The sequence below is a fragment of the Patagioenas fasciata genome, chromosome 5, assembly GCF_037038585.1.
Source record: "Patagioenas fasciata isolate bPatFas1 chromosome 5, bPatFas1.hap1, whole genome shotgun sequence".
Classification (NCBI taxonomy): Eukaryota; Metazoa; Chordata; class Aves; order Columbiformes; family Columbidae; genus Patagioenas; species Patagioenas fasciata.
In genome coordinates this window covers 30,568,929-30,581,330 of record NC_092524.1, presented here as the reverse complement: position 1 = coordinate 30,581,330, position 12,402 = coordinate 30,568,929, and the positions used below count along the sequence as shown (strand labels likewise).

The 12,402-nt window shown below is 46.6% G+C and overlaps 1 protein-coding gene across 3 annotated transcripts in view; it reads right to left on the bottom strand.

Annotated features, from left to right (window-relative positions):
- Nucleotides 1-1,981: 1,981 nt before the first annotated feature.
- Nucleotides 1,982-12,402, bottom strand: part of TYRO3 (TYRO3 protein tyrosine kinase) — a 42,715-nt gene continuing 32,294 nt past the window's right edge. For all 3 annotated transcript variants that reach the window (XM_071809191.1, XM_065839206.2, XM_071809192.1), the window contains exons 14-19: nt 11,650-11,742; nt 10,784-10,905; nt 10,372-10,481; nt 8,752-8,911; nt 7,255-7,391; nt 1,982-4,415 (exon numbers count right to left, since the gene is read on the bottom strand). In XM_071809191.1, coding sequence (XP_071665292.1) covers nt 4,040-4,415; nt 7,255-7,391; nt 8,752-8,911; nt 10,372-10,481; nt 10,784-10,905; nt 11,650-11,742 — 998 coding nt within the window. In that variant the 3' untranslated portion in view covers nt 1,982-4,039. The remainder of the gene's footprint in view (nt 4,416-7,254; nt 7,392-8,751; nt 8,912-10,371; nt 10,482-10,783; nt 10,906-11,649; nt 11,743-12,402) is intronic.

The following is a 12,402-nucleotide window of genomic DNA, read 5'->3' as shown; positions in this document are numbered from 1 at the left end:
TGACTTAGCTTGGCGTGCCTCGAGCTGTAGCATTCACAGAGTAATTAGGAAGCAAGGAGTCGATCATCTTTGTTTTGTCCCTGGACCTCGGTGCAGTGACTGAGGTCTGATTCATACTGACGCCGAGTTCTTTTTCTATGACAGAGCAAATACAGTCAAAAACCATGTCCGTCAGTCTTTTCTGTTCTTGGACTAAGTAATTGATTTTTAGCTTGGTTTCCCATGGTAACAAGGTTTTCTGATCAGCTGCATGTGTTGTCCCTAATAGCTTTTGAAGCCACTGCTTCAAGGTCTGAAGGATAATTAAGTTGCTACAAGTTTTCTGAGAACAGGCTGTGTGTGGCAGACTCTGTCAGTGCAGATGGAAATTCTAGGACTTCATATTGGACACTGGAGACTCCACCAAGGGAAGGCTCTTCTAAGTACCTCAGCTAGGGGCAAACCTCACCCAGGGCCTGCAGTCACCTGTGGGATGCTCCCCACCCATGGAATGCTCCGCATACCACACAGGTATTAGATCAAGCTGGAGCGCCCCTGCATCTGCGGACTGAACTGCCAGTCCAGCCCCTGGTCTGGGTCCCCTCAGTCAGCCCTGGCACTGGAGCTGACTGGGGCATCTCTTGTTTGTTACCCACCCCTACATGGCACAGACAGTGCTGCGAGCTCCTGCCCGTGTCAGGCACTGTGGGATCATGCTGCCTCAGGACTGAGCTGGTAACTGCCCCGAGTGGATTGAGGCGGTGTTAGAACAGAGGCGACCTTGTCGCATCTGCAGGGAAGTGTGAATGGAGGAGGAGTGTGGTCTGGCTTACTGGTGCATGACAGAGGTTGTTTCGGCGAGAACAAGTTGTGCCCCTCGTCTGTCATACCACATGGATGGGGTAAGGGCGCTGCTGCTTGAGAGGATGGGAGGACTGCGCCATTGTACCAGGGCAGTGGAAAAAAAGGGTGGTTGTAGGGGAAATGTTTGTATTAGTTAGGAAACCAGTGTGCCAGACTGGTGCCTAAGTCAGAAGGGTTAGGCTAAAGCTTCCCTGGGGTCAGGGTCATAGCACTGTCACCAAGTGGACACAGAGCCAGGCCAGCTGCCTACAGCTTCTTCATGATATAAGAGCAACAAACTGCAGGGCACCTGGGCTGGACCAGAGCATCTCATCCTTTACCAAAACACAAAGCCAGCCCCCATCACACACCTCTGCCTGGTCCCAGCTGGGGGACAATGTCTTCTCTGTTTTGCCATTTCATATAAAAAAAATTCCCCATCTCTGCTTTCTGATTCCCTCTTTTGCTGTCTTCACAGCTCATCCCATCTGTCTCCCTTTCAAAATCTTCTTCCCTCCATCTTTTCTTACCAGCTCTTCTTCTGGTGTCACTTCTCCCCTCTCCACAACAGCCTCATTCGTACCTGGTCTGACCAGGCTTGCGTGCAAAAGGATTAAATCATCATTTGAACCAGAACTGAGGGACATCACTGGGCAATGGAACCTTAAAATATTAACTAAATCAGCCACTTGGTGCTTTGGAAGTAATTTTTCCTGCATTGCAGGTGGGGGGTGAGTGCTTGTACCATCACTCTCCCTTCTCTGTGTGAGCTGGCAGGCAGAGCGTGTGCAACATGCTGTTTGCTGCTGAAGAATAAAAGCCTGAGGTATGTAAATACACCTTTTTTTCTCTGTGAGCTGGAAATCCAGGGGCTCTTTTATGTTGTGCTTGGAACATTTGACTCAGCAGCTGAATTTTACCCACCGCCTCCAAACCTCTCTTCCACAGAGAGCACTGCCAGTAGCTGGATGGGTGCAGGTGACCATTTTCAGGAGGAGCTGATGCAGAGGTTTTGCATTCCCAGGTAGGGCTCCCAGGCAATGGTCACAGAGCCTGTCTCTTTGTGGAACCACTAACCCAAATCTGTCAGCCCGATTTGCTATAACCCTACCTAGCGAGGGAGCATCATCACAAACTGCCACAGATAAGAGGCTGGGACTCAGACACAGTACATGTTTTATTATTAAAAAAAATGCATAAAAACTAAAGACATGCTTCCCAAAGTTAGAGTCCATATGTACATCTGCACTTCCCAGGCAGCTGCAGGGAGCATAGCCTGCCCTCACTGCAAGCGTGCAGCACACAGGTTTCTGTAACCCTTTGGTAGGTGTTATCTTCTCACCTGCATTTACAGCATTTCCAGCTAAATGAAGAAGAAACCCTGTACTGCCTGGGGTAGAAGATGGTGCAGTTTCTATCTGCAACTGAGAAACTGTACTGAACTTCTGGAGACATTTGCAGGACATCCCTGTTCAGTAGGAAATTTTACAGAAAGGATCCATGCCCAGGCCCCAGGCTGAAATTCCCCTTCCTTAGGAAGTGTTCTCACTAAGGGCTGAACCAAACAAGCAAATACTGGGCATTGAAGGGTGGAATGTTCTGATACCAAGTGTGCAATCTCATTGCACTTATTGGTCCCACCTTTGCCAACTCAGCAAATGATGACAACGTTTGTGGTATTGGTTTCTGAAGGAGAGCAATATGGAATCCCAAGTCCTGTGATACTGCTAAGTTTTGAGTGCACTGGAAATAATAGAAATTAAGATCTAGCAAATATTTAGGATAAGTAGAGTAAGATGTAACTGCACTTCCTTGCTGGGAACTGCTGCACAAAACAAATGCTGATTTACAGTAAAATATCAAATTATTAAAAACCACACAAGCGCTTGCAGTTATAGAAGTCAGACATGCTGATTAGAAAACAAAACAAAACCCGAAGAGCAAAACCATTAATTTTGCCCTGTCTGGAAGGCTGCAGTGATATTAGTCTATGTTCTGATGTGGCTTTTACAGCATGCCAGAAGACCTCCTGAACAGGAATGCCAGTGGTTCTCAAGCTTTTTCATCATGAGGGCTCTCCCTTCATAAAGAGATCTCCTAGTTGATCCTTTCCCCCCAATACATACACCTTCCCAAAACTGATTTCACACCTTCACTACAGCAGCTACAGCACTTGGTTGTTTGATAAAATCATAGGACTGTTAAAGAGAAAGATTAAAGAAATCCTATTTTAAAGCAAATGCTGAATCCTGCTCCCACTGGAACTGAAGCAAGTCTGCCATTCTATATCTGAGCTGTCTCCTTCCTCTCCTGGAGGGCAGCACTTAACAGTCATTAGCACTGCTTCCCCATACTGCTGTTAAGTCCTCTTTACACTGTTTCCTTTCCATCCTTTTGAAATTGCATTTTGTCCTCACACATGCCAGCTGCTGTCCTTCCCTTCACATTTTAATGCCAGCTGCAAGTCTGGTCAGGCCTGAATTGGCATCAAACAGAAGAAAAAGAAAGACAAAGAAGAGGTATGTGGAGTGGAGAGAAATGCTGGATTTTCTTTTTTTTTTTCTAATTCTCATTGCTCATCAAAATATCTGAAACTCTTAAAAAAGCCCCAGACTGAGGAAGCATCAAATGCCCCTGCATGAAATAAACCAGATGCTTTAATTCAGTGCTGGGTAGAAGCCGATCTGCAGATCAGTTTGAGAACCACTGAGGTAGGCAACAAGTCTAGGCAGTACTGCTGAGTGAACACAAGGGGAATTTTGCCCTCTTGTCCTGAATGACAGTGTAAATACCCACTAGTGTTTTCAGAGGTACCAGTCCTGAAGTCATGCAGCCAGGATCGAAGACAACATCTACACAAGAGCGAGCACTGACTGAACAGAAGGTGCATTCAGTTCTGCTCCAGCAGTCAGCGAGAAGGAGCAGAGCAGACTCTGACTTCCCACCTTAGCTTTGAACTCCTTTTAGCAGGGTGCCATCAACCTGTAACCCTACTGCCCCACTCCCCCAAATCCAATGAGTTGTTGGGGCTGTGGTCCTTCCAAGCTGTCTGCCACTGCAGACCACACAGGTGGTGAAAGCTACAAAAGCTGCCCAAGAGCTCTGGCCTGTGCTACTCAAAGCCATTCCAGACCCCACCTCAGAGCCCCAGGCAACACGGCACCGTGGCTGCACACATCCTGTCCCAGGGAAGCAGAGTGTCACTGCGATGTACAGGCTAACAACTTTTCTCTCCTTCTGTCTCCAGCTCATACAGAAGGCTTTTGTCCTCCCCTTCCTGCCCATCTGGATGCCTTTCACCCTCGGCATCATCTCCAAGGCACAAGGGGCTCATGATGTAGCGATAGTCACTTGTGACAGCAGCAGCTGCCCCAGCAAGAGTCTCTTCACCGTCCATGTTTCCAAAGGAGGCGTGCAGGGCAGGGTCACTTGCAGACACCTCTTTGTCCTTCCCAATGTTGACATAGAGAGGATCTTGACTGGAAGAGAGTATGGACATCCTCCCCCGGATCATTTCCAGCTGGGACCGGAGCAGTCCAAAGCTGGGGCGTAGCTTGGGCTCAGGATGCCAACATCTGCACATGAGATCATAGCTGTAAAACAGAGAGGGACAAGAGCACTGAGAAGGAGAGCAGCCACCCCCTGCACCTACAAACAGGGGCTCTGTGCAGTGCAGCTTAAAAAGCACAGACACTTTCCCCAAAACGTACTGCCTCCAGCCTTGCACAGGTGACAGCATGTGCGCAGCCATTACAGATCTAACTCCTTATTCCTTCCCATTTTCAAAAGCATTCTCGTTTTGGTCAAAATAATTATTCAGGCAGTACCAAAAAACCCAAAAGCCCTGTCAAAGGACGCTGTAGTTCATGGTAAAAGCCTCGTTCCACTGTCTCTGGAGAGCTATAATAGTAAGTAAGTGTGACACCACTTTGTAATGGCTTTTGAATTTACTCATAAAAAGCATCTGACAACCCCTGCTGTGGCTGAAAACATTCCTCCAAATTCTAGTTCAAGAGCAGATAAAACACAGGAAGAAAAACAGAGATCCAACTATGAGACTTGCAAGTTATAACATTTCCAGAATATTTTATTTTTGCAGCACGTTAACTCGGCGCTCCCAACATAACAGAGGTGTGCTGCTGTCCCTGCCTGGCAGGTTGCCAGCACGATGGGAAAAAGGGACAGTGGGTTTGTTTTGAAGTGCTGTGGAGGAAGGACAACACCCTCACTGCTGGAAGATGGATGCTGAAGCAGCCTTTCTGCTACAAAAGCACCACCCCTATGCAAAATCCACATTCAGTGCCATGACCAGCCTCAGGCCCTGTCCTGCAGCATTTCTCCTGTGGTCAAACTGCCTCAGCTTTGGTTGCCCGAAGGCCACTGAGAGGGAACATTGCTGTCTCTGATGGCCTGTGATCAGGCAGGGGGCGAGGAGCTCTGCGCCCCTGCAGCCCATGCTGGCTGGGCTCCCGCCAGCCAGGCCGCCCGCCCCAGCCCTCTGGGTCACAGCCATTGTCCCCCTCCTCCTCTTTGTGCATCACCCACAAGACTGGCAGCTGCATTCCTATGGTGTTATTGTTGCCAGTTCTGCAGGGAACAGGAACAAAGCACAGTACTGGCACTGAAAAACATCGCAGACAAACGAACCTCAGTTAAACTCGTAAATCGAAAAAATCTGATATGGCCTTTACCAGGAAACAGAGCATTTCACGACAGCTTTTATTTTACTTTTTGTGCCCCTTGCTTGTTATCAGCTTTACAAGACTGTTTTTCATCTCATGCTAGTTTTAGAGAAAGCTTCTATGGTTCAGTTGTCTTAATCCTGATTTATATCTTTCACAAACACTAGAAATTACTCTAACTGCTCCAGATATAACAAAAACTTCCTATTCTGTGGCACTGAATTAAATAATTTCTTTTACTCTTGCTGGCAAAGAGCAGAAATTAATTTGAAAGAAAGGTAGAAAACTACTGGCTGTACTGAATCAGCCCAAAAGTCCATTTGCCCCAGCACCCTGCCTTTTACACTGGCCAGTAGCAGATGCTTGGGGAAAGCATGTAAGCTGAGGATGAGCATGTAGTGAGGTTCTTCTGGTATATTCTCTCAGGTCTCAATAACTTGAAGCTCAGGGGCCTCTTGAAATGGAGGTTGTAGCTTTTCAGTAGTTTTTGATGGCTTCAATGCATAGCAGCTTTTTGAATCTCTTCTCTACTTCAGGCATCTATAACCTCCTGTGGCCATAAGCTCTACAACTTGGAACCAAATCTGCTTGCAGCAGTCAAGATGCAGACATATAATGAATTTAAGCAGTGGTATAACGATGTTTTTATTTAAACTCAGGAACAGGTAAAATGAACTGCTGAGAAGATAGAAGTGTACAGCTTTAATAACAACAGTACAGATTATTCCCTATGTGGAAAAAAAGCCTAGAGAAAGGAAACCACAGGAAATAATCCACTATGAGAGCAGGAGGGAAGAGGGAGGAAAGAGGACTTAATGTTGTTCATTTTACACACAAGAAATGGCTTGAAAATGCCACTAAAGTCAGTGTTCATAGTTATGCCTTGCTTTGGGCACAACAAAACAGAGACTTGGTTGGGCACTCAGTGGACTGATTTCACCTTGTCCAGATTAGGCAAGCTTTTACCCTGGGAGGAATTATTGGGGCACTCCCTGCGGAATCTCAGCGCCATGTGTGAACTCCAGGAAACTCCAGCCACCACCCATGGAGCAAACATTTCATGTCACCTGCTGGCCAAGAATGGCCTGTTGGTCACAGGACTAAGGCAGGAGCACAGGTTGCAACATGTGGCTACCTGAGTCCTTCCTGCAAGTCTAAAAATGTTTGAAACCAGTATCTGCAAAATTGTCCCAGTTTTGTTTCCACCTGTAACTTAAGGTGGGACACTGATCTACAGAACCTCAGATCCTGCGATCTGCCCTCTTCTCTTTCATCCTCCTATTTCTGTGAGGGTAGTAGACCCAGTTTTGAAAACTGGGCCCAGCTTTGAAAGACACATGCAGGCCATTGCCTCTGCAATCCAGTTTCCTCATAGTGTTGATTGCTTCTCTAGTCAGCCTTTAGGCTGTGCCACGACACTCATGCCTTTTCTCAGATGCTGTCCTGAAAGGTAGGGAGCAGGGAGTCTCTGGAAACACAACTATAGTTTCCACAAAGCCAAGTGCTGCTAAGTTTGACACTGCTCAAACCCTTGAGTCAAGTTAGCCGCTCAGGTAGCTACCACAGGTTCCAGGGAGCTGTGCCAGCAGAAGAGTGTCTGGTAGCTAACACAGAGACTTTTTAGAGAATGCCCCTGTGTATTGGCAAGTGGATAGATTCAGATCAGCATCCCAGCCAGCTGCCCCTGCTTCCTTCCAGTGAGCCAAATTTCTCAAGGAATCACATGTCAGCAGGGCAAGGAAGTACTCACACATCTTCCAGGCACTCCGGTGGCTGCTTCAGCCTGTTCCCACTGATGAGGTAGTTGTAGATTTCTGCATTCTCAATGCCAGCATAAGGAGTTTGCCCTCGGGTCACAATCTCCCACATGGTCACTCCAAATGCCCACTGAAAGGGAACAGAACGTAGAACAAATGAACAGACAGTTCTCTGCTTGCTGGGCTGGGGTTTCAGCATGGTTGGACTGTACCAACCCTCCAAACCTGGGGTAATGTCGTGTGAGTAGCTGTGGTGAAAGGACTCTAGCTAGAAAACAAAGAAATGACCTGGCTGATGCTGACACGTTATCTTGGGAGACAGCTGGAGGCAGGCCCATCCTGCAGTGGAGCAGGGGAAGATTTGGGAGCTAATGCTGTCCTCCACCTGCAGACCTCTGCCAAGCATCTCCTACTTATGGTTCTTTAAGGCATGCAGTACCAGTTTTGTGGTTCCCAGCTACATGAAGGTTTTGGTTTGGGGCTTACAAACCAGTTGTTTAATTCATGAGGCAATATTCTGCATTACTGGAAATGTACAGGCACAAATGAAAGCAGAGTTTAGCCAATAGCAGGGCAAGGAACAAACCACTCATGGTCACATTCATTTGTGCTCTGCACTGCAACAGTCACACTTCCACATTTAAATCTAAACTGCAAGGTTTGCTAGGTGCAAAAAATTAAGATTTTCGTAAGCAAAACCTTGCCCAGTGTCTATCGTAAAGTGGCTGAACTAGTGATCACCAATCACTAACCACTGTCTACACTGGTTGCAGCAAATCACTGGGCAACAGAGCAGCTGAATTAGACGGCACTCTTGGTGATCTCTTCAGGGACACTGCGACATGGATACCTGGGAAGGCATTCCACAGGCCTGAAGGACAAAACTAGTGTGAAACCAGATCAGAAGGCAGCAAGGAAGAGGGGACAAGGTATCCAAAGGAAACAAACAAACGAAAAGGAAGCAAAAATTTCAGATGAATGGGTTTAGCCTCACTCTCCAAGAGTGAAGTCATGGGGAAGAGTGTCTAAGCACTGATATATTCAGTCTACAAAGCTTCATCAATGCCTCCTGTAGGATGGAATACCGTTGCTGGACTTGTACGTGAATGTGTGGCTTATGTGCATTTCAAACCTCACCTTCAGATTGTCATTCAGAAGAAAAAGGAAAAAGAGTAAGAAAGAAGAGACTGAATAAAGTGAGAGGAAAAGGAGGAGAAGGGGAAAGCTGAAGGAGGGGATGGAGATAGGCAGTGAAGAAAGACCAAAGGACAAGAGTAAAAGGGTTCATGTCTTCCACCATGAACTACTCATACACATCTCCAGTCTTGAGTTCTGAAGCATCCAAGGTAGAGGTGGCACTGCCCCTCAAACACAAGGCAAACTTACTCTCCCATCACCAGGGCCTTTTCCCATCCACAGCGCACACAGAAGGATTCCTGCACTTCAGCAGGAATACAGGTGGACCCCAAATGCACCAGAGCAAAACTCACCACATCACTGTGTGTTGTGTACAGATTATCCGCCAGACTTTCCAGAGCGAGCCACTTCACTGGCAGCTTGGAAGCACAGCCCTGACGGTAGTAGTCTCCACTGTAGATTTTCTTAGAAAGCCCGAAGTCTGCAACACTCACGTTCATGTTCTCATCCAACCTAAGCGAAAATTTTAATAACTGAGAAAAGCATTTACTGGCTACCTTAGGCAAAAAGAGAGGTATGTCCCTGTCTGGCCAGGGAACTGGGGTACATAGTTCACCAAGTATTGCTCAGAAGGATAGTGACTTCATCTACCCAGTGACCAATGTGAAAGAGTTTAGTGGTCTCAAATCAGCTCCTTGAGACTAATGGGGAGATAATTAGGACTAGGGAAGTAAAGAACTGGCTGTGCTCAGATGGTCTACTCTGTCAGCCAAAGTGAACTCAGATACTTTCTGTACCTTCCCAGATTAACAGAGGACATCTGTGGTGTTCAATGCTACCACTAAGGCCTACGCCCTGTACAGGCAATCAGAAAACACAGCTACTTGCCTAGACTGCCTATTACGACTGGTCAAACTAGATCCGCATGATCTTCCCTCCAGGCCTGGTTAATTATCTCAATTGCTCTGTCACCCACTTAAAGCAAGACATGTTGGTAGTGCAAGTAAAGCCCACAAAGACTTCGTGCTCCCAGGTCTCATAAAGGACTCCCTGCTTTTCCCAGAAGACATGATGAAATAGACATTCAGCTTCCTCTGAAGGAAGTCTGTACTCTTAAAAATGCTTAATAGGAAATCAGTATGCGTTTGTCATAAATGTCAAAGCAGGCTAAACCATCATTTTTCATTATGACTACCAGGTTCCTGTCTGTACATCTGGACATTCAAATGCCTTTGGAAATCTGTGTCTCATTGCAGATTTTAGCAGTTGTCGTGGTTTTGTTCTGAGGCAGAGTTCTGTCTGCCAGAATGGGTCATTCCTTGCTCCATTCTCAGGGAAGAAGCAGAGAGGACAAAAAAGGACTTTTTCTCCCTTCAAAATAGGCAAAGCAGTTTGGGGACAAGAACAGTGATGTGGGATCATATAGTGTGTTCACCATGCAATTATTTCTAAAGGCATTCTCCAAATAAGCCATTCTTCACAAGCTTTCAGGGAAATTCTACATTTCTTATATTGTGATAATCAAGTTCTCAAAATAGATACAAGAAATACAGATTTCAGGCTATAATGGAAGTTCCTTTCTCCTAACACTGCCAAATCTATTCTCTCCTGTTGGTTACATTATATTACAGAACAAATAGCCCACGCTGACACACAGCCATTAGAGTGACTAATTACAAACATACATCGTAATCAACCCTATGAAAATATACGTGCAGACCAACGACAGAAAAGTTCCTTATAAACAGCGTCAATCTGGAAGCTCAGTGGGACATTAGAAGTTGTTCCCTGCTCCCAGCACCACCACCACACCCCCCCACCCACACAGCCTTGGCTCTCCTGTGCCTCACTTAAATGGAAAGACCAGCATCCTCAAACACAATCCCTCCCCTCTTCTGTCACGCCAAAGGCTTCTCATCCCTCTCTCACCCACTCTGGTCCTTCTTTTCTCTAAAAGCTCGTGTGTCACTTACATACAGTTCCGAGCTGCAAGGTCCCTGTGTATGAAATTTTTTGAGCTCAAGTACTCCATCCCACTGGCAATGTCAATCATGAACTTGAGGAGTGTCTGAACAGGCAAGTTCTGAAAGAAATAACAGATTAAGTTCTGTTCCTGGAAGCTTTCCAGCATATATGGAAACACTGCAAGATTTGCTGCTAGATCACTGAGCAGGGATGGGGGATATAGGGAGGGGATGGAATGAAGGAGTTGGTCCTCAACATGCATGGAATTAAATACTTCAACATTACATCCCACAACTTCCTCTGGTATCAAAATCTGGTCATCTGCCAATGCCTTTGGGAGACCAACCCTGAACTGATCCAAGTACATTCTCTAGAAGTCCATATCCTCCCAGAAGTAATTCCACAGTAAAACAGACTTACAAAAGGGTTCTCTCCAATCCGTGACATCAGCAGAAAAGCATGAAGATCTCCATGCTTCATGAAGGGCAGGATCACCATGGGAATTGGGAGACGGCCCTTGGGACGGCTCCGTAGACTGACTCCTAAGGAGGACACACACAAAGGGGTTTTAGAAAACAGGCCAGTCCCAAGAGGAATGTTACTGCCTGCTGTGCCTTTCTCTTACAAATTTGGAGGAAATGTGCAGTTTTGGTGGGTCGGTTCCATGCTCCAAACTCCTTTGTATGGTGTCATGCCAGAAGGTGTTAAGATATCCCTAACCTTGCTTATTTCAGCAGCAGGACTAAGTGCCCAGTGGCTCTCAGCTTTCCTTGCAGGACTGGCTATAAATGTTTCTAGGATCACTCCAGACCAGACAGCCTCAAACTCCCAGGTTTGCAGAGCAATCTCCACATTCTGAAAACCGCCCATGTTCCATAGTGCCCACCCATGAATGTTTTGCTTCTTACCCAGTATTTCGGAAAGCCACAATCTCCCTTCCCTCTATTTGCCTACCAACACACCTGTCCACATTCCACAGCAGTTCAGACATTTCTCAGCCAGACAGACTCTCTCTGTAGTATTTGCAAGAACTAAAGAAGTGGCTTAAATAAGAGATGCTCATTGCCAGTGTGTGAGGGCAAGTGTTGTGAGCACTTACACACACTCCAGCTCCCTCTAGGCCTAGGAAGGAGCAATGCTGATACATGCACGGACTCCAGGCAGCACAGAGGTGACTGCACTGGCAGTGCTGTAGGACAGCAGTGGGGGTGAGGACGCGAGGCTGTTTGGGACTGTGCATGACCGGGAGGTGCTCTGTGGCACCACAAGAAGCGGTGCTGGCTTACCAATCAGTTTAGTGACATGTGGGTGGTCAAACTCCTTCATACATGCAGCTTCTCGAAGGAACTCCTCAATGTCAGTCGAGGTGAAGATGTCCGCTGGGAAAAAAAGTGACTGTAAGTTTTCCTCCTTTGTGGGTGGTTCCAAGGGACTTTACAGATAACGATCATCAGAAGCTTGCTCTTTGCGGCACAGCACATCCTCTCAGATCTAGAGCTAGATGAGCCAGTTTTACAGCAAAGCAGAGCCTGACGCTTTCTCTGAGGCTGGGTGGCAGTAAGCACACATCAGGGACATCTGGTAAATTGATTCTTGGCAGAGTAAAGACCTCCTGATTAGCAGCTCTCTTCTTAGGAACAACTTGCCTTGGAAGTCATGGAAAATGTGTGTGTGTCTGTGTGTGTGTGTTACAGATATAAGACTTAATTACCTAAAAGGACCTAAACTACAATGTTGGAGAGAGGAAATGTCACATAAAATTAAAGAGCCCCTGGAGCCCCTGTCTGGCACAGTGGTCCCCAAGTCATCTCTGATGAGGGTGGCATGAAAGATCAATACTTTTATGTCTGTCGGCATGATTGAGTCTAAGGTACTAGAGCTAAGATTTCTTACATAATCACACTACTGGAGAACTTGGAACATGTTCAGCAGTGACACACATCAGCGTAAATCTGCAATAAATTATTTCTCACTGCTATTACTCCAGATTTATGGAAGTGTATCAACATAATCAAGAATTAGCCCAGTGGACTACTTCC